The sequence below is a fragment of the Mustela nivalis genome (genome assembly GCF_964662115.1).
Source record: "Mustela nivalis genome assembly, chromosome: 4".
In the NCBI taxonomy this organism is placed as follows: domain Eukaryota; kingdom Metazoa; phylum Chordata; class Mammalia; order Carnivora; family Mustelidae; genus Mustela; species Mustela nivalis.
Window position 1 is genome coordinate 12,378,974 of NC_139023.1, and position 21,441 is coordinate 12,400,414.

The window sequence follows — 21,441 nt, forward strand, 5'->3', positions numbered from 1 at the left end:
AGCTTTTTATTTTGTTGTGGTCTCAGTTGAATTTTGATTTTTTTGTTCCTTGCCTGAAGGGACATATCTAGAGAAGTATTTCTATAGCTCATGTCAAAAAAAAATTACTGCCTGTTTCTTCTAGGAGTTCTAGGTTTCTGGTCTCACATTTAGGTTTATATCCATTTTGAGTTAATTTTGCTTATGGTGTAAGAAAGTGGCCCAGTTTCATTCTTTCTTTTGCATTGTAGCCATTCAAATTTCCCAGCACCATGTGTTGAAGGGACTGTCATTTTCCCATTGTATATTTTTGTCTCCTTTGTTGTAGATAAATTGACCATATAATCATGGCTGTATTTCTGGGCTCTCTATTCATTGAACTATGTGTCTACTTTTGTGCCAGTACCATAATGTCTTGATTGCCACAGATTTGTAGTTTATTTCAAAATCTGGAATTGTGATACCTTCAGTCCCATTCTTTTTTCTCAAAATTGATTTGGCTTTTTAGGGTCTTCTGCATAACAAAGGAAACCATCAACAAAACCAAAAGGCAACCTACTGAATGGGAAAAAATATTTGTAAATAATATAGTTGATAAGGGGTTAATATCCAAATTACACAAATAACTTATACAACTCAACACCAAAAAAACAAAGATCCAATTTAAAAATGGGCAAGGAATCTGAATAAACATTTTTCTGAGGAGGACAGACAGATGGTCAACACACACATGAAAAGATGTTCAACTTACTAATCACTAGGGAAATGTAAATAAAAACCACAATGAAATATTACCTTACACCTGTCAGAATGACTAGAATCAAAAACACAAGAAATAAGAAAGAAAGTGTTGGTGAGGATGTGGAGAAAAAGGCGCTCTCATGCATTGCTGGTGGGAATGTAAATTGGTGCACCTATTGTGAAAAACAGTATGAAAGTTTCTAAAAAACTTCAAAATAGAACTACTATATGGTCCAGTAATACCACTACTGAATATTTCCCCAAAGAATACAAAAACACTAATTCAAAAAGATGTATGAAACCCTGTGTTTATTGCAGCATTATTTATGATAACGAAGATATGGAAGAAACCCAAGTTTCCTTAGATGAATGGAAAAGGAAGAAGATACAATTTAAAAAAATGGAATATTACTCAGCCCCCCAAAAGAATGATATCTTGCCATTTGCAACCAGAGCTAGAAGATATTACACTAAGTGAAATAAGTTAGTCAGAGAAAGAGAAACACCACACAATTCCACTCATATGCGGAATTTAAGAAACACAATAAACAAAAAAGTACTCATTCAGAGAACAACCTGGAGATTGCAAGAGGGGAGATGGGTGGGAAAAAGGTGAAACAGGTGAAGGGGATCAAGAGTACACTTACTATGATGAGTACTGAGTAATGTGTAGAACTGTTTAATCACTATATTGTACACCTGAAATTAATATAACACTGTATTTTAATTATAATTTCAACTAAAAAAAAGAAAGAAAAAATTCAGGGCAGAGGTTACTTTTGGAGGCATGTGGGAGACTAAGGCTATGATAGGGTATTGGGGGAGCTTTTAGCGTGACAGACAAATTTCCATTTTTTAACAGAGATAGCAGATACATGTGTGTTTTCTTATACCAACTAATTAAACTCACTAATATAGAAAAAAAAAGGCAGGAAGGGAGGAAAGAAAGAAGGGAAGAAGGAGAGAAGGAAGGAAGGAAGGAAGGAAAAGAAAAGAGCACAAACATTGATAACATCACTGCAGCCTCCTGACACCCACAAGCTGGTCGGGTCTCTGCCTACTCGAAAATTGTTTCTTAGCTCCCCCAAATCTGAAGAGTGGACAGTGAAATTCTGCTAGAGGAAATATCATATATCCATGAACTTTAACCAGCATAAATCCACAAGTGGCCTCATTTCTGCTTTAGAAGGCATCTGACATGATTCTCTCTTCTTCTTTTTTTTTTTTTTCTTTTACATCATTAGTTTTTGGTATAATGTTCAATGATTCACTAGTTGCATATAACACCCAGGGCTCATCACATCGTGTGCCCTCCCTAATGCCCATCACCCAGTACCCCATCTGCCCTGCCCACCTCCCCTCCAGCAACCATCTGTTTCCCAGAGTCAAGAGTCTCATACAGCTTGTCTCCCTCTCTGGTTTCTTCCCCTACCATTTTCCCCTCGCTTCCATTGTTGTCCTCTGAACTATTCCTTATGTTCCATATATGACTGAAACCATATAATCATCTTTCTCTGATTAACTTATTTCACTTAGCACAATACCTTCCGGTTCTTTCCATGTTAATGTAAAATGATAGATATTCATCTTTTTCGATGGCTGAGTAATATTCCACTGTATAGATAAACCACATTTTCTTCATCCATTCATCTGCTGAAGGCACTTTACATTGCTGCTATGAACATCAGGGTGCTTCTTTTCACTAAATCTGTATCTTTGGGGTAAATATCCAGTAATGCAATTGTTGGGTCATAGGGTGGCTCTGTTTTTAACATCTTAAGGAACCTCAATACTATTTTCCAGAGTGCATCTAGCTGACAGAACTTAAACTGCAGCCAGAATTCTAACTGCAAAGGAGCCTGGAAAATGTCATTTTTAGTTTTCCAAACTCTGCAGCAGAAAAAGGAACCTAGAATGAAGCATGATTAAGTCAATCCACCATATTTACTATAATCTCATTTAACACCTGAATAACATTTCAGAATATTGATATGCCATAGTTTATTTAACCATTCCTCTACCAATTAATAATTTGTTTCCATTTTTTTTGCTATTGTAAATTTTGTAATAAACATATTCATATTCATATATTCCTGTTTAATTACCTAATCCACCTATAGAAATCTAGGTGGATACCTAGAAGTGAAACTGTTAATTACAGGGGATATAGCTGTAAAATTAAACAGATGCTCCCTCTAAAGTTTCTGCCTTGATTCTAACTCCTACCATGAACATATGGGAGCCCATATGTTACCAAATCTTACCATCTGCAGGATATATTGAAATAGAAATCAATACAACATAGCAGATAATTAAATCTAAAATTACTAATTTTATAATTTATAAAAGTACTAATGACTGTAAATATTAGAAACCAGAAAAAAGAGATCAAAGAGAATGCTTTACAGGGAAAGCTTCATAAAGAAAGTGGCAATTAATTTGGACCATGAAGCATGAATAAACATTGAATGGGTAGAAATGACAAATTCTGAGAGTATTAAACAGCATGAATAAAAGCAGGAATGTAGGAAAGCACTTGCCATGCAAGGAACGGAACCGTGAGAAATGGCTCAACCAAAGTCATACTTTAGGCAAAGTCATCGTTAAGATAATACAGTGTCCTGGATATTGTGCTGAGCACTTGGTATACATGGCCCAGATGATATAGCACCTAACAAGAAGGACATCTTTAGCTTGCATTTTTACCTGTAAGAAAGCTGAAGTTCAAATCATTTTAAGTCCTTTGTTTCACCAAACTACCATGGAACAACATAAATAAAAAGAGATGACGTCCTGAAGATCCTTGAATATCAATCAGAGAACTTTATATTTTATTCTGAAAGCGATTGAAAGTTTTGAAGATTTTAAATAGAGAAATGTCATGAATATCTATTTTAGGAAGATGAGTCGTGCTAATTAATATTATAATCCATTTCTCTGTTCAACAGCCTCCTCCTCTGAGAGGCCTTTCATGTCCACCCTGAAGAAAGCCACTCTCTACCCTCTCAACACACTCGCCAATCTCTACCCAATTACTCTGCCTCATTTTCATTAGGACATGTCTCATATTAAATTATGCATTTACTATTTTCTTGAGTGTTTGCCTGTTTTTCTCTTTAAAGGATTAACACCGTGAAGGCAGGGACTTTATTCTGCCCCTTTTTGTATTTCCACTACTAGGAACAATAATGTCAATCTCAGGAAGTTTACCACAAATATTTATCAAATGAATAAATGGAATGAATAGATAGTTAACTATAAGAAAGATGGCGCTAAAGATCCAAATATTTGTATCCAAAATATCTTAGCAACCTCCTGATTTTTTGTTTTTATAAGAATTTGATGTCACCTAAAAACTTAATTCATATTCATTAGGTAAAAAAACTCTTTTTTTTAAAAGGCTTTTTTTTTAAGATTGTATTTATTTATTTGTCAGAGAGAGAGAGAGAGCGAGCAAGCACAAGCAGGCAGAGAGGCAGGCAGAGGCAGAGAGAGAAGTAGGCGCCCTGCTGAGCAAGGACCATCCCCCCTCCCTCACCCATGTGGAACTCAATCCCAGGACCCTGGGATCATGACCTCAGCCACACAGGTGTCCCAGTAAAACAACTCTTTTTTTTTTAAAGATTTATTTACTTGACAGAGAGAAAGAGATCACAAGTAGGCAGAGAGGCAGGCAGAGAGAGAGGGGGAAGCCCGCTCCCTGCAGAGCAGAGAGCCCGTTGTGGGGCTTGATCCCAAGACCCTGAGATCATGACCTGAGCTGAAGGCAGAGGCTTAACTTCTGAGCCACCCAGGTGCCCCCAGTAAAACAACTCTTGACTATATTAATTAGTACCATTTCCCATGAACAATTAGCAAAAGAGAACTGGTATTCCTTACTCTAAAACCTATCTCCACATATAAATCCATTTCTTTTTTTCTTTTTCGATCATGATGACATATCTATTTTTTTTAAAAAATGCAAATGTATTTTTAAGTAGGTAATATGTTAACATAGTTTAACACTTCATTTTTTTTTAAATTTAAACTCAGTTAATTACATATAGTGTAAATCCATTTTTTTACAATACTATGTGTTTATTCCCAGTGAGAATTTTTAGACTAAGCACCTTTCAGATGAGTAATGCTATAGCAGAATTTTCATACTAAAAAAATATTGTATATTTAAGTCATTTGTCAGAGACTTCTCTGGTGGATTCAGCGGGTTTCACTGAGGAGGAGTTCTTCTCCGTGAAAGAGCCGGATGGAATCTGAGTCAGAGCACTGATTCACCAATCTGCGGTGCTATTTCCTGGGTGGACCTCTCAGGCAACCAATCCAAGTTGTGTCTATTCTTTTTCTAAATATTCAACTCAAAGGGAATTTTCATTTCTTCCTTTAAACCACAGTTCCATAGATGTCATCAACACTTGTTAAACGAGTTTCCTTTTAATTGCTTGATGCTATTGCACCCAACCCTTAAAATCCCAAGTATCATTGTGGTTAGCACATTTACCTGAGAACCACTGACCAGGACAAAAGAAGTGCAGAAGTTTCCTTTATCGTACTAACACCAACAGCCTAATTTATATCAGCATATTATGTATAGGTAAGTGGACATTACCTTGCCCAAAATTCTAATTAGACATAATTAGAATTAACTGTTTCCCCAATATGATTCCCACCCAAGGGTTGCAGTAAAGTAACTGAGTTCAGAGGGGGATTTGTAATTTTTTCTACAGCATTTTGGATTTTCTGCATGGAGACACCCCTGTAACACGTATGCTTTTGAGTCTGGATCTGTAGTTTTATGTCATACTTTGGAGAATGCTTCAGAAGGGTGACAAGCAGCTTAACATCCTGTGAATGAAAAATGACTGTGTGACTGGTGTAAAATACAAAGGAGGAAGCAGAGGGAAAAATTCTCTCACAAATCAAATGTTAAACTGTTAAATTGTTAAATGTTAAATTATTATTGGTGGTGATAATGATGATGACTCCTTTGTATTTGTTTAATATCTTGTACTTTCTAAACTGCTTTCATAAATACTGTCTTGAATCTCACAGTACCATTGCTTCATAGGCGTTCCTTATAGAATCATTTATAAACCATGCATTTTTATCTGTAAAATGTTCATGAACTAGAAGAAAATCATGTATGGACATGTGCTATTTATTTTTCAAGTATCTAACTAGATAATTATTACATTAAGTGAACAGTGATTATTAATGCCATTTTATTTACTTATATTTTTAAAGGTTTTATTTATTTATTTGAGACAGAGAGAGAGAGGCAGGAGCAGGGGTTGGAGCAGCAGGCGAGGGAGAAGCAGACTCCTCACTGAGCAGGGAGCCTGGTGCGGGGCCCCATCCCAGGACCTTGGGATCATGATCTGAGCCAAAGGCTTAACTCACTGAGCCACCCAGGCACCCCAATACCATTTAAAAAAAAAAGACAGTTTCAACCTACAAGACATTTTCATCAAAATATACAAAATAAAGTGAACCAGTTATGAAATATTTAATGTTCAGATAACTGTAAAATATAAATGCAGGCTTCATACAAATATTTCTCTAAAAATTTGCATCTTTGGTCAATTTATTAACCCTTTACGACATACACACACACATGTAATTTACAATATCACTATTCATGTAAAAATGTGATTAGAAAGAGCATACTCTCTGTGATGGAATATACTAAGGACATTTTTTTGAACTAAAGTAAATAATTTACTGTTGTGCAAATTCTTTATTAGATATGTTATATTATTTATAATTCCAGTGTTTTCTTATTAGCTGCATTTCTGATCTATCAGTAAAGGAAAGGGTGATCATACACATTCAGTAAGTGGAAAGTAAACAGATGATTATTTTGTTGTTTTACTTATAAGATAGACATCATTTTTATGCTGGATGGATGTGCTTTTTTTTGTTTTGTTTTTTAAATAGGGCATCTTCTTCTCCTTCGACATTTTAACACTTGTGGAAAGTCTTCACCTGAAATATTTCAAAGGATTAATCCATTGTTTCCAAGTACTCCTAATCACCTAGGAAAGGTTCAACCATAATTTAGTGGTTAACTTCCCACAGACTGAGGCATTATTTTGCCGGAAGAGCTTGGGGGTATTTGGAAACCTAGTTGTTTCTGCAGGTGCTTTTGAGGAGACCTTGGGCAATCTTGTGGTTGCATATGAGTGGCTAAATAATGAATGGACAAGAGAAGAAAAGGTACACTAGAAGTAGAAGTAAAGACTTCAATGCCATATTTTATCAATTTCAATTGTTTTCTTAGAGTAGTTCTCTAGGACAAAATGGAAAAATTCTCAGGAGAAAGTGGTGTTTTAGATCCTTGCCAAGCTGGCATTAAGATTTCATGGACAAGAGTTTGTTGCTGTTTTTTGTTATTATTTTTTATGGTAAGATACAATAGATATTCTACATTATCTTCTAGTAATCTCCCTTATGTGGTTTCTCAAATGAATTTATGGTATGGAGTACCAGAAATATTGGGTAAATCGTTGAGTGATTTTTCTCTGTGGGAAGTCTGTCATTTTTAAAGAGATATTTAATCTGTGTAATGGTGTGTAAGATCTTTAGGTTATCAGTTAAGGGTAGCTGCATCTGAGAGAAACATCTGAGCTGCTGACAAGCAATAATCAAAATGGAAAAAGAGGATTGGGAACGTAACTATAAAATTCTACTGCACTTTTGATGAAAGACAAATGAAAATTAGGAAGATATTTCAGTCTTCTTTAAAGCTATAGTGTCTGGATGAATTCTAAGATATCTTACTTGATCAGATTTTAATAGATTTAGATTTATTTCTGTTCTTCTAAGAATACCAGCCCTAAAACAAACTGTAAAGATAAAAGAAAAAACTTTGCCCAAATCTATATGAAGTCCTGTCCTGATCTAAAAATTTAAAAAACAAAACTAGACAAAACAAGAAATATATAAATATATCCCCAGTTAAGAGACTTTTAAGAAAAGAAAAGTAATCAATGCCAATTAATGGGAGCAGAAAAGTAAGGAAAGGATATGGAGCAAAGATTAAAGAACCAAGTGGACAACAAAGTCGTCTTGGTGGAGCTGAACGCCTAGAAGGTGAAGTAAATACTACCCATCCCCGAAAGGTGGACAAGTCTTAAATTTTTATACTTAAGAAACACATGTTGAAAATTTAAAGTCTTTGAGTGATGTCAAACAATGAGACTATGAAAATCAGGTAAGGCATGAAAAAATGGAGATAAATTAGTTGTAGTTAGAATGAAAACAAACGTTTGCCTCAGGAAGAGAAATGTCAGTTTTGTACTCTATTTTATATAACAAGCACTGAATTTACTGATCCAGTTTCACAGCTTTGTTTGTTCCCTGTTCTGGGGTGACTCCTAAGTTAACCCCAACTATGGTGCCTCACTCAGCTAACTGCCAGTCCAACATCTCCATTTGTTTACTGGAAATTTAAAGGTCTCTTAAATTTCAGATGTAAAATATTTAACACTTTTCCCCGAGTTACCTCTCCTACACTTCATTTGACTTTTTTTTACTTCTCAAGATAAAATCTTGTGTCATCTTTGACCTATCCCTATCCTTTACCATGACAGCTAATTAATTACCACATTCTGACAAATATCCTACTGTAAATGTTCTCAAATTCATGACTTTGTTTCTTTTCTTACTACCACAATCCATCCCTCCATTCCCATTGATTATATACGCCTCTGTGCTCATTGGTCCTCCTTTTATTTTTCTCCCTTCTTTAAACCATCATTACGCAGACTGCAGATTCATCTCCTTAAGCACTGCATATACTTATGTTGTCATTTCAGATAAAGTAAAAAACTCTTTTGATTAGTACTGAAGGCTTTCCATAATTTGTATCCCTCTGATCTATATATCCTTCATAACCTACTTGTCCTCAATAGCCCTTGGCTTCATTTATTCTCTGCTTCAACAAACACTGTCTATGATGTACTAGACCCCACAATATGGCTTTTAGGTATAAAACAGTAACAACATCAACAATAATTAATGACTTGGACCAGACAATAGCATGGCCTCCATTAGAGGTGAAAAGATTGCCATGTGAAAATACAAAATACTCTCAGTGTAGATCATATTCGGGTGAGCCATGGGAGACCTCAATAAGGAGGAGATGACAGAGTTTAGTGATAAAGTCTGAGTGGGAGCTACCAGGTAGACCTGAGGTGGACCCTTTAGGCAGAAGAATCAGAGTATGCGTGAGGACATGGAGGTGTGAAGGAGTTTGGTTGTCCATGGAAGTCTGGTTAGCATGAAATGGCTGGAACATAGATTAGAAGCAGGTTGGAGAGTGAGACGAGATGATGGAGAGGTTGCCTTAAGACGGGGGTACAGTTTACCTACAGAAACGTGAGGAAAAAGCAGAGTGTGGGGTACAGATGAGAAGTTTACAAATGTGATGATGGAGTAGTAAATATTCTCTTCTGACACCTTTAATTTTCTCAGTGGACCCGGTCAGCTCAGATTGAGGATGGGATAAAAGGTGCTGGAGGTTTGAGGAAAAGAGAAGTATGAAATAGTTTTCAAAGAGAAAGGAAAAAAAATCAACAGGGGATGTATTAAAAAAAAAAATCAGATACAAAAACTTGTTTTCCTGAAAGCATCAATCCAATTTATTTTTATCTGAGATCCAATACATCAAATAGATACCTCTCCAATGTCCCTTCTTTCTTTTTTCTAAGATTTCATTTTTTTAAAGATTTTATTTACTGATTTGACAGAGAGAGATCACAAGCAGGCAGAGAGGCAAACAGATTGAGAGGAGGAAGCAGGCTCCCTGCTAAGCAGAGAGCCCGATGCGGGGCTTGACCCCAGGACCCTGGGATCATGATCTGAGCCGAAGGTAGAGGCTTTAACCCACTGAGCCACCCAGGCGCCCCAGATTTCATTTTTTTTTTTATTTGAGAGTGAACACACTAGAGAGACAGAGGGAGAGCATGCAAGCGTGAGCTGTGCAGAGGGACAGAGGAAGAGGGAGAAGCAGAAGCAGGCTCCCACAGCAGAGCAGGGAGCCCAAAGCAGGGCTCCATCCCAGGACCCTGGGATCATGACCTGAAGGCAGATGGTTCACTGACTGAGCCACCCAGGCACCCCTTCAAAGCCACTTCTAATCTGAATGCCCTGGCGATAGGCCTGGCTAGATTAAAGTTTTCCAATTTTGTTGTGAAGATAGCCTATAGTTTAGCAAAAATTTTCATCACTGAGTGTTAAACTGCAAATTCACAGACGCTTTCAGGAGTTTGAATTAACTAGATCTGAGATTGTAGGATTGTAAAATATAATTTTCTGTATATTTAGTAAGCACTTCCAGGTGATTTTGAAAAAGGCTGTCCTCCAGTCATACTTGGAGGAGCCTCAATATTTAAGACAAAATATAAACACCTTTGTGTAACAACAGAGGAAGAGGATTTTCCAGGGAAACAAACAATAGGATACCTGTTTCTCTTTCTATTTCCTCTTAATCCTCCCCTGTCTATTTCTCTCCTTTCTCTCCCAATGGATAGCTAGCTAGCTAGGCGTATAAATATATATATAGATATAAAACCATGGGATCTATGTATCTAAGATAGATTTTATTTAACAGAATTGCTTCACACAATTTTATGGTTGATAAAGCTGGCAACTCAGGTAGGATTTCTACTCCCAAGGCAGAATTTTTTTCTTCTCATTAAAAGCTCAGTTTTAGCTCTTAAGTCCTTCAAATGATTGGTTGAAGCCCATGCACTTATATCTTAAAGTCAACTGATTATAAATGTTGATTAGAGCTACAGAATACTTCACAACAATGTGTAGACTTGTGTTAAACTAAACAACTTGGCAATATAGCCTAGCCAAAGTTGACACTTAAAATTAGCCATTATACTGCCCAGTTTCATCTTTGGCCAATCCATGACACAGAGTTTGCTGCAATAAAATTGAATTGGTGGCCATTCTTTAAGCACTGCTTGTTGTTCCCTCTTCCTAGACTATCTTCTCATGCCTCTTCATCTGGAAATTTACCCCAAATCCCTACTTCAATTTAAGCAATACCTATTTGTTGTCTAAATGAAACACAGTAAGAATACTTACTAATAGGTTGAACAGCATGCTTTTCTACAAAATATCTCTTGGAACAACAGCCATAAATAAGCTAGTAAGAAAGATGGACCCTGCTCTCACCCAATATAGTAATTCATATTTGTGTGTGTTCTTTGTGCATAAGGGCATAGCAAATAAAATAGAATCATGATCATACTTCAAAAATTATGATAGGCTTTGGCATAAAGAACTTCTTTTTTTTTTTTTTTTAAAGATTTTATTTATTTATTTGACAGACAGAAATCACAAGTAGGCAGAGAGGCAGGCAGAGAGAGAGGAGGAAACAGGCTCCCCACTGAGCAGAGAGCCCGATGCGGGGCTCGATCCCAGGACCCTGGGATCATGACCTTAGCTGAAGGCAGAGGCTTTAACCCACTGAGCCACCCAGGCACCCCCATAAAGAACTTCTAAGACATTCTGTTTTCCTCCCTCTTTCCTCCCTAACTTGGCAAGTTGTTCATTTATTGATACTAACTCTGTCTCTGGTGGGAGGGAACTAGACACATCCTACTCCTGAAAAATAATTTCATAGCATAAATCCAGAGAGGTTCGATTTTAAACTTTTCTCTTTCTTCTCCTTCCTTCCTTTCTTTCTTTTGTGCTCTTCCTTTCTTCCTTTCTTCATTTTCTTTATTTTCTTCATATACTTTTTGCTACTGTGATGTCTAAACTGAGCTTCTGGGAGTGAGCAAGAGGAAAGAAATAAAGATTTGGAATGCCTGTGATTTATTTCTGAATTTCTGATATACCTCTTGTATTTTGATCCTTTACTTGCAGACCGGTCACAGCTTCCCGTCCATCTTTGCCAGTATGGATGATTGCCCTCATTGTGTTTGGAGTGTTGGCAATCCTGGGAATAACTATTGGTCTCCTGGTTCATTTTCTGGCAGTAGGTTGGTAAAGAATACATTTTTAGTTATTTCAGTTTGTTGTAAACTTTATTTCCATTTCTACCAAATACAAGATATTGCAAACAGGAAATTATCTATCTTCCTTTAAAATGGCCATAAATGACCCAAGATCCCAGAAACATGCATTTACCAAGCACTGTATTGCAGACATCTTTTGAATATACACAAGTAAAAGAATGTATACAATATACAGATATGAATGTACAGATAGATAATTGATAGTCAGAAAAAGTAACCTACCAAGATGGTATTATATGACTTTATAATTAGAATATTAAGATAAAAGAATCTAAATAAAGAACTAAAGGGTGCACTGTGAACTCTGAATTAAAAAGAAAGCTGAATAGTTTCAAGATGTATTTTTTTTTTTTTACTACTTATGGTAAAGTCAAATAACCTACCATTGCAAAGTTTGGTCTCTATAGTAAAAGATCCATGAACCCCAGACAGACTAACTACAATTAACAATGTTGGTTCACAAATTATTGTTCATAAACAAACCATTTCCAGCATTTCTTTAGAACTTTCTGACTTCCTTTTCTATTACCTTTCTCAATATGAAATATTTTCACCATATTTATAATAGTAAGTCATATTTTATTTTAATTACAGTGCTTTAATTCTCTGCATTCAGATAGAAACTGTAGAGAAACAATTAACATTCTCATTTAAAATTATATCCTTATTATTGCCTCATGTAATGATTGTATCCATATTGAGCTTGTCTCTTTCATCACAGTCTTCAAAAGCAATGATCATATTGCAAAATAGTATTAATATTGATTTAGTGCTTACTATATGCTAGGTGCTATATAACAGCTTAATATCTATCACATTTAGGGGCAAGATGTATCATATACCAAATGGCTTAGTGTCCATGAAACGTTGGGAAGGAAATATAATTGGTTAGGTGTAGACTCAGTAGTCAAATCAAATTTGATCCTTGTCTCTTAGTAGCTATATACTACATAAGTTACTGGATATCTCTGAGACCACATTTCTCCTGAAAAAAAAAAAAAAATATATATATATATACTTCATATGTGTTTTATAAAGTATCTTCCCATGGTACATAATAAATGATAACTATTTTTATTCATAGTCTGATGGTTATGGGACATAAATCTCATTTCTTTATATAGTCCTATCTGTCTCAATCAAGATACTACTCTTTCTTCTTACCTTTGTCTATATCTATATTTGCTGCATTACGGGTCCAGTATACACTTTTCACAATGCCCAGGATATCTAATCGACTGTGACAGAGGATTCATGGGCTATATCAGTGTAAAATACAAGCACAATATTTACTAGTTGGTATTACTAGGTAATCTATATTTGCATTTGAAATCCATTTCACTTAAATAATTCTTGGCTCACTTTAACTTACAGAAAATACAACCTATTACTACCAAGGTAGATTTACAGTTTTGGATATTCCATATAACAGTAATTATCAAAGAGAGACGTCACTGGAAAATAACTATCTTAGCAAAATTCTTGAGACTAAGGTAAGTTAGTCTTTTCGTATATTTATTTCATTGTTAGTTCTGTAAAATATAAATATATTATTGGAATTTGATGTTTGGCTCTATGTTCTCTTTAACAGATGGTTGATGCATTTCAAAGTTCTAGTATTTACAGACAATATATCAATTCTCAAGTCATCACACTGGTGTAAGTAACTAATAATAGCAGTTAGAAAAGAGATCAACCCATTTGTAGACATGTATTTCAAGTACCTCTGTAAGAAGAATTTTGAAATATAATAATCATGAGTCAATAAATTACTAATAAACAGTATCACCCTAAGTTAAATGTCAGAATAATTGTTCAATATAAAACCAAAGCAAAGGGGGGCCCCTGGGTGCCTCAGTTGGTTAAGGAGCTACCTTCAGCTCAGGTCATGATCCCAGAGTCCTGGGATCGAGCCTCACATCAGCTCCCTGCTTGAAGGGAAGCCTGCTTCTCCTTCTCCCTCTGCCTGTTCCTCTGCCTGCTGCTCTGCTTACTTGTGTTCTCTCTCCAACTCTCAAATAAATAAATAAAATCTTAATTTAAAAAAAAGCACAAAAGATTGGGCTCTCTATTTATTCATTAGATCTATTGAGAACTTATTATTCATTAAACCCCTCATAACTCAAGTTTCTTGAGTTTTTATGTCCAGCAAATAGCAGATGATCCCTTTGACCAACGTCTGATAGTAAAACATTTTAGCAGTAGTGTAAATACAGACCCTGTTTTCTCATGTCTTTTCACTTGCAAGTCAGCTAAATACCTGTGGAACTACCCTAGAATTCTTACAGGTAGTTATCTACACCAAGATTTGATGACAAGGAGGTCCTTCTAGTCTATACGTAAAACATGCTATGTGTCCTCTTCATGGGGGTTTAGAGTACATGAGATAGCAGAGGAGCCCAAGAACAGGAGTTAGTCAACCTGAGCCCAGCCTTTGTCACATAGCAGCCCCAGAGCTTTGGGTGAGTTAATATATCACTTTGATTCTTCTCATCAATCCATGAAATAGCACAGTCACTGCCTCTCATAAAACTAGACTTGGGATCAAAGAAGAAATGTATGGGAATATTTGCAAATAAACACATTTCCAATGAAATATGTTTTGCTTTTGCCTTCATCATTGGCACCAGACAATATGCCTGCCTTCTTCCTCTGCTCCTGAAACTCATGGGACTTCTGGACTTGCAGAACACATCAAAGATCTCAGTTAGAATTAACCTGGAGGGTTGATTTTAGTATTGGAAAGAGATGGAAGGCTAAAGTGGAAGGGCCCAGGCATCTTTCAGAGATCATCGCGACCACTGGAGAGCTTCTGCTTTTCTTCCCACGCATGTAACGTTACTTATCTATGGGAAGGACAGGCCCAAAGGAAGTGATGGAGAGGCTGCAGGACAGAGATTTTCATTTTGGTACACCCTCCTATGATAATCAAACCTGTGTGTACTGAGTGCTTCTTAGCACAAGTTACTGATTTATATGCCAAAACATTAGTCATCCATGAGAAAGAGTCAAAGCATAATAGTGCCACTTCAGACACTGGCCTCAAAGCTGCTTACAATTCCTACATGTCTGCTGCTCAACCTCTGGGGTTTGTCACCCCTTTCTGAATTCCAAACCAATCTTGCTTGAACACCAGGGTCAGGTTCATCTTCCTCAAGTACAGTTTTATTCGACAGCTTCTCATTACTGCTACTGCTTGACTAGCCTTAAATGTCCTCTTCCATCTGAGCCCAATCTCCTAGACATTGTTGTCTCTGTGACTGGGCATAAAGAGACAGTACAGTTTGAAAATCCTGGGTTACAGAGTCAATTGTACTGAATCTGGTTTGATTCAGTAGCTGTGTTATCTCAAGCATATTAGGTAGCAGCTCAGAGCTTCCATTCTTCCCCGTCTATAAAACGAAGATAATGACACCTATGTTGCAAGGTTGTTGCAAAGTTTAAGTGTGATAATAAATGTGAAAATATAGTAGATGCCCAGTAGATGCTAATTAATTATGGCTCTCCAGTTAGTCGGGAGTAGTACTCTTCCTCTTCTCTGCCTGATGAAATTTTGTTTGATAACGAAATAGTGAAACAATAATTTAAGGTCCAGTGTAAATGTCACCTCTTCCATGAAAATTTCTCTGATTCTTTAAGCAAAAAATGAGTTACCCTTCTATTGAAGATAAGATAAAATAAATATCATTGCTTCTGCCTAATTTATTGTAGTAATTTGTGTACATGTCTTATCTCCTAGAAATCTGGAAATACCTGGAGGATAGGAACCATGTGTTAATCACCCTTGCAAGACCTAGTAGTACCTATTCCAGTCACTTGTCTATAGCAAGTTGCTCAGTAAATGTTTGGTGAATACAAGAATAAGTGAGCCCAGTTCTTACGTGGTACTTCTTTTTTAAAAAATTATTTATTTTATATAGAGAGAGTGAGAGCATGAGAGAGAGAGAGCGAGCGAGCAATCATGAGTGGAAGATGCAGGCAGAGAGGGAGAGAGAGACCCAGGTAGACTCCACACTAAGCAAAAAGCCTGATTCAGGGCTCAATCCCTCTTCTGTGGTAATTCTACCTTATGCTCAAACCTTTCCTATTTTTCAGATTTATAGAACTACTTGTCCTCTAAGATGAATACTAGAGCTGCATGCTTACTGTCACCAAATAAGTGTAGGCAGATGCATGATCCTGTGTTTAACCAAAAATGAAGTTACTACACAAACCCATAACAAAGCAGAATAAATAAAAATACAAAAGAACAGGGAATGAGGAAGGAAATGCTATTTTTTCTAAAGATTTTATTTATTCATTTATTTATTTATTTATTTATTTGACACAGAGAGAGAGAGATCACAAGTAGGCAGAGAAGCAGGCAGAGAGGGGGGGGGAGCAGGCTCCCTGCTGAGCAGAGAGCCTGATGTGGGGCTCAATCCCAGGACCCCTGAGATCATGACCTGAGCTGAAGGCAGAGGCTTAACCCATTGAGCCACCCAGGTGCCCCAGAAATGCTATTTTTAAACAATATATGAAATATGTTTATTTTGTTGAAACATACTTATCTTGTTTCTAGTCCTCATGACAACAGTGTCACTGCACATATATGGCTAGTATTCAAGGCTTCCAGGTCAATGAAGGAAAACACAAGAAGAAGAATTGAAAGCATCTTACGTCAGATGCTGAGGAACCATGCAGGCTCTCTGACCACAGATCCTAATTCTCTCAGGCTCATGGGTAAGCTAATGTATTAAATAGGAGCAGTGTTACTCTCATCTTTTTATTTCTAACATACATCACAAGTACCATGCACAAAGCTGATATTCAATTTTTTCAATGACTATGTCATTATTTTATATCAGAGCAATAATTTGTGTTCTCTCTTATTGAGAACATAATATTCAAATTGCAATAATAGCATAACTGAAAGCAGTTCTGGGGGGAAAACTGCTTTTCATTATAAAGCAAATAGTAAAGCTCTGAACAGTCCTTAAAAGTAATGGTGTATCTTGTGTATTTTTTCATGATCTCCTATAACATTCAAAAATAGCATACAATCTGCCATTATAAGACAGGTCACTTCTAAAAATTATTTTTGTGCACTGACAGGAATCAGATTCACTTGCCGGTCTTCCTGTTCCCCCGAGAAAAGTTACCAGCAATTTTCCACTTACTTGATAAAGAATACAGTTCCAATCAAATAAAAAAGAAGTCTCTCATGTGGAACTATGAAGGTGGTATTTCCATATCATACCTTCACATAAAGTAGAAGAACAATTCAAATAAACCCATACTCTCTCTTTTCTACTGACATTTTATCCTGAGATTCAAAATTATTTTCTGGACCCCTCCTGCTCTGCTGAACTAAGCATCTTACTTCATCGGCCCTAGGGTCAATGGATTAATGTTAGGTACTATGTTTACCATGAGCTTTTGTTCTGTTTCAGAAATCAGTAAGGTTGATGCTGAAAAGATTATCAACAACCGTAAGTTCAGATACTTTTCTTAATTAAATGTGTGAGATGATCTAAGACATAACAGTCAAGACTTGTTACTGTTAACTAGGCACAATTCTAATCAGGCACTTGACATACAAATCATTTAGTCCTCACATCGGTCCCAAAGGTAGATATTATTATTATCATCCCATTTGAGTATGGGGAAACTGAAGCACAAAGAAGTGAAACAATCTGCCCAAGGTCATCCAGCTTGTGAATGATATGGTTAGAATTCAGACAGGGTGGCAGAGCCCATGGACTTAACTGTGACTTTATCTGCCTTCCATACCTCTCATATTCTCCAAGTGCTGAAGAATCTTGGAGATCCTATGCTGGGTATGGAGGTGATCCAAGGTCTGCTAGTGATTCTTGTGCAAATTATAACCTATCCTCTTCAGTGCAAGATATTGTCAGATAGAACCATACAAGAATAATTCAGTTTACTCTCTGCTTTATAATCAAATAAACATCATCTTCCTACTCTCAATGGAACAAAACTGACTCTGACAGGCTGTGGGACACGAGCAAGGATGTCAGCTACATATGACAGAATCAGGGGAGGTTCCAACGCTGAGAGAGGAGAATGGCCATGGCAAGCAACTCTCAAAAAAAACGGCCAACACCACTGCGGGGCATCTTTGATCAGTGAAAGATATTTGGTGACTGCAGCTCACTGCTTTCAAAAGTAAGTTCTTCATGTTGCCCAGGGATAGGGAGACCAAAGACCCTGGAACAGTTGCGGTTCTTACCTGTTTTCCCAGCTTCATTATCAGTAGCACTCTCATTTCAAGTGTCCTGGCTTGGAAGACAGTTTATATAGGAAGCCAATCTAAGATTTTTCTGCATTACCTATAAAAACGCTAAGAGTCATTCATTCTTGATACTACATTTTTTTTCTCATATGAATAAAAACGCTAAGAGTCATTCATTCTTGATACTACATTTTTTTCTCATATGATCCTTATCTCTCATCACTTTATAGTCTAGACATCCCTAACGACTCATAGTTGCTAAAACATATCATCTTATGTCATACCTCCCTCCCCTTCTGCACATGCCTATCCCCTTCTCTGATATTTTAGGTAACTGTGACTCAAAATGCTACTTTCCCTAAGAAATCTCTTCCCTAGAGCATGCAGATTTAAGTCCACCTGTTTGTCGTCCCACTAATTAGATACAAAGCACTAAGCAATTACAAATGTCTGTGTTTATGCCCATCTTTCATTTTATGCCCATTTCTTGAAGGTATGACTATTAATTTTTATTTCCATATTCCCATTACTTTACATAGCATATGGTATAGGAACTCAAACAAGATTTTTAAATGAATTTTAAAAACCAGACTATCACTGCTAATGAGCTATACAGCAAAGAAATATTAATGTAATGAAAAGAATACAGTAGACGCAGTCTGTATTTCTATTTTTTTAAATTTAATTTAATTTAATTTTTTAGTGTTCCAAAATTCATTGTTTATGTTATTATTTTGAGATAAATACAAAATACATAATTCTTCTTTCTTTAGGACAAACAATCCAAAAAACTATACTGTCAGCTTTGGCACCAGAGTAAATCCCCCCTATATGCAACATTATGTTCAACAAATTATTGTTCATGAAGACTACATCCAGGGTGAACATCATGATGATATTGCAGTTATACAGCTCACTACAAAAGTCTTGTTTCAGAACGATGTACATCGAGTTTGCCTTCCTGAAGCCACACAGGTTTTTCCACCAGGTGAAGGAGTTGTTGTTACAGGATGGGGAGCACTTTCATATAATGGTAAGTTCAGTGAAGGTTTACCATAGTGCTTGAATACAAAAGCATCAAGAAGAAATGGTGACCAAGGTACAGAGTGAAAGGCATCAATTACTTCAGGATGCCTAGTTCTCCCAGGCCATGTCTCAGGAAATAATGCTTATGGAGTTATGGCTTCTCAAATTGCCTTGGTTTGGAAAATTCTGTGGAGACCAGTTGGTTGTAGAAACTCCCCAACCTGGAGTAACTAGCTGAGAAAGTTCTGGTTTAAATATATAAGACAAGAGAAAAGGACATGGAAAGACAGCATTTAAAAGACCTCAAACTATTCTTTGAAAGTTTCTATTTAAACTTAAGAATAGGCAAAAGTCAAATGTAGGTTTTATGCACAGAGGACAAAAGAAGCTTTCCACCCTGCTCTGTTTCAGAGCAGCTCTTTTACTGGTGATGTTTACTCCCTTTAGGTAAATACCCAGAGGTACTTCAGAAGGCACCTGTGAAGATCATTGACACAAACACTTGTAATTCTAGGGAAGGATATGATGGTTTGGTATCCGACACAATGCTATGTGCTGGGTACTTGGAAGGAAATATAGATGCCTGCCAGGTAAGTCTGGACACTAGTCATACTGACCAAGAGTATATAAGAGTGTATAAATAATTGCTCTTATTTTATGAAAATTATCAACATGGAGACAATTGTATGCTTCTGTTAATTTGTCCTTTAACAATTCTATTAAACCCCCTCTAGTTTTGGTGCTAAAGTAATTTTCCACTACATGCAATGTATGTTTGTAAGTGTTTAACAAATACTTAAGTTGGAATTACTCTGAGCCAAGCATGGACTGAGTCTTCTACAAACACTTCATTTAATCCTCATCACAACCTTGTGATGTAGATACTACCATTACCATTTTACAGATGAGAAAACTGAGTCACAAGAAGGTAAACAGAACTGCACAAGAGCACATAGCAAGTGGAAAAGCTGGCACACAAGGGCTTCTAGCATCACAGTCCATAGTCTTAACCGTATTTCAGTAAAGGGTTAGTCTCCGAGAATTTTCAACTACTTCCAGCCCCTATCTCTTACCTTCTTGGCCTCTCCGTGGCCAGGGTTTTAGCTACTTTTCTCAGATATAAAGCCCTGTTCTGCAAGTACATCTATAATATTTGTCTCCCAAAGGCTTTCTTATAGAACTAGACCTTATAACTTATCAGTTCATGCTTTCAAGATTCAACTTAACACCAAAGAGCTCCCGAGACTATACTCCAGCCACAGAAGGGGTAAAGGGTGATGCAGGGATTTACACCATACATTTTCCTCTGGTCTGCATGAAGCATGAATCACAAAAAGTTAATTCTCATAATGATCACTGTTCTTTGTTTTATTTAGGGTGACTCTGGAGGTCCACTAGTTCATCCCAATTCTCGAAATATCTGGTACCTTGTTGGAATCGTGAGCTGGGGAGAAGAATGTGGTGAAGTCAATAAGCCAGGGGTCTATATGCGAGTGACTGCCTACCGCAACTGGATTGCCTCCAAGACCGGTATCTAAGAGAAAAGCATCTTGTAGCAACTCTCTGAAGTCACTTTTGCCTAAGGTTACTCCCAACCTTATTTAGCATGCATTTTAAATTAGTGTGTACAATGGCTGTCTTGAAAGAATTGTGGTCCTGAGGGAATATTTATGAACTTGAATTTTAAGCAGACTTACAAAGTAAATCTCATGTTTAGTCAAGAAGACCTGAGCAAAGAAAGTGCTCCTATTTAAAAAGGACAATTACTATTTCTCTCTTGTATGAACCAGCGTCATGCCTTGATGTGGCATAAAGCTATTGGTTTGAGTCACTCAGACTTTCTGGAATTATGAAATTTCATTGCAAGTTATCTGGCAGCACTGTGAGAGACTGGAACCAACACTTTCTGAGGGTCGGGTTGAAATATGCTCTATCTGCCTTCATGTCATAGCATTTGAGGAAGGAGGATGATTGTAAACTGACGCTGACCAGAATCAGGCACTGAATTCTAGTCTCTTGTTTGTATGGGGAGCTTGACCGACTTTTGAAATCACTGTGAAACAATCTCACCATCAGCAAAACTCTGCAAAACGCATTTTAGACCTCCAGAGACCAGGTACAGTAATTCTTCAGTGTTGATACAGGTTTTTGTGGAAATTCTTCTTCTGTAACACATATAAAAAGAAGTAGCTATGAACCATGAAAATGTATAATGTATTTTAATTAAAATACATTTGAAAGCAGACTGTCTTTGTACAATGACAAATTTCTTTTTGTGTGTATGTGGTTTCCTTGTTTTATTTTTTGCTCTTTTTCCCCCCTCTTTTTCTGTTCTTGTTTCCACTTGGTCTACGGGTTGAGAGAAGGCTGGAAGGTAGTTAGAAATTGACCTTCAGGCTAGAGGGAGAGGCTCAGGCAGGCCAGTGGGGA

The 21,441-nt window shown here is 36.7% G+C and overlaps 1 protein-coding gene across 1 annotated transcript; it reads left to right on the forward strand.

Moving 5' to 3' along the window:
• Positions 1 to 5,211: 5,211 nt before the first annotated feature.
• On the forward strand, positions 5,212 to 21,254 carry LOC309862994 (transmembrane protease serine 11B-like protein). Its single transcript, XM_082727439.1, has 10 exons — positions 5,212 to 5,308; positions 11,599 to 11,714; positions 13,125 to 13,243; positions 13,342 to 13,409; positions 16,312 to 16,472; positions 17,183 to 17,221; positions 17,744 to 17,918; positions 18,759 to 19,018; positions 19,459 to 19,601; positions 20,388 to 21,254. The coding sequence occupies exons 1-10, from the start codon at positions 5,301 to 5,303 to the stop codon at positions 20,547 to 20,549; spliced, it is 1,251 nt and encodes a 416-aa protein (XP_082583565.1). The 5' UTR covers positions 5,212 to 5,300; the 3' UTR covers positions 20,550 to 21,254.
• The last annotated feature ends 187 nt before the right edge of the window (positions 21,255 to 21,441 follow it).

What these genes read in the sequence shown, in the direction of transcription:
- LOC309862994 (XM_082727439.1), top strand. An exon ending in GCAAAATTCTTGAGACTAAG is followed by an intron (nt 13,244 to 13,341) that starts GTAAGTTAGTCT and finishes TCTCTTTAACAG; the next exon opens with ATGGTTGATGCATTTCAAAG. An exon ending in GCAGCTCACTGCTTTCAAAA is followed by an intron (nt 17,919 to 18,758) that starts GTAAGTTCTTCA and finishes TTCTTTCTTTAG; the next exon opens with GACAAACAATCCAAAAAACT.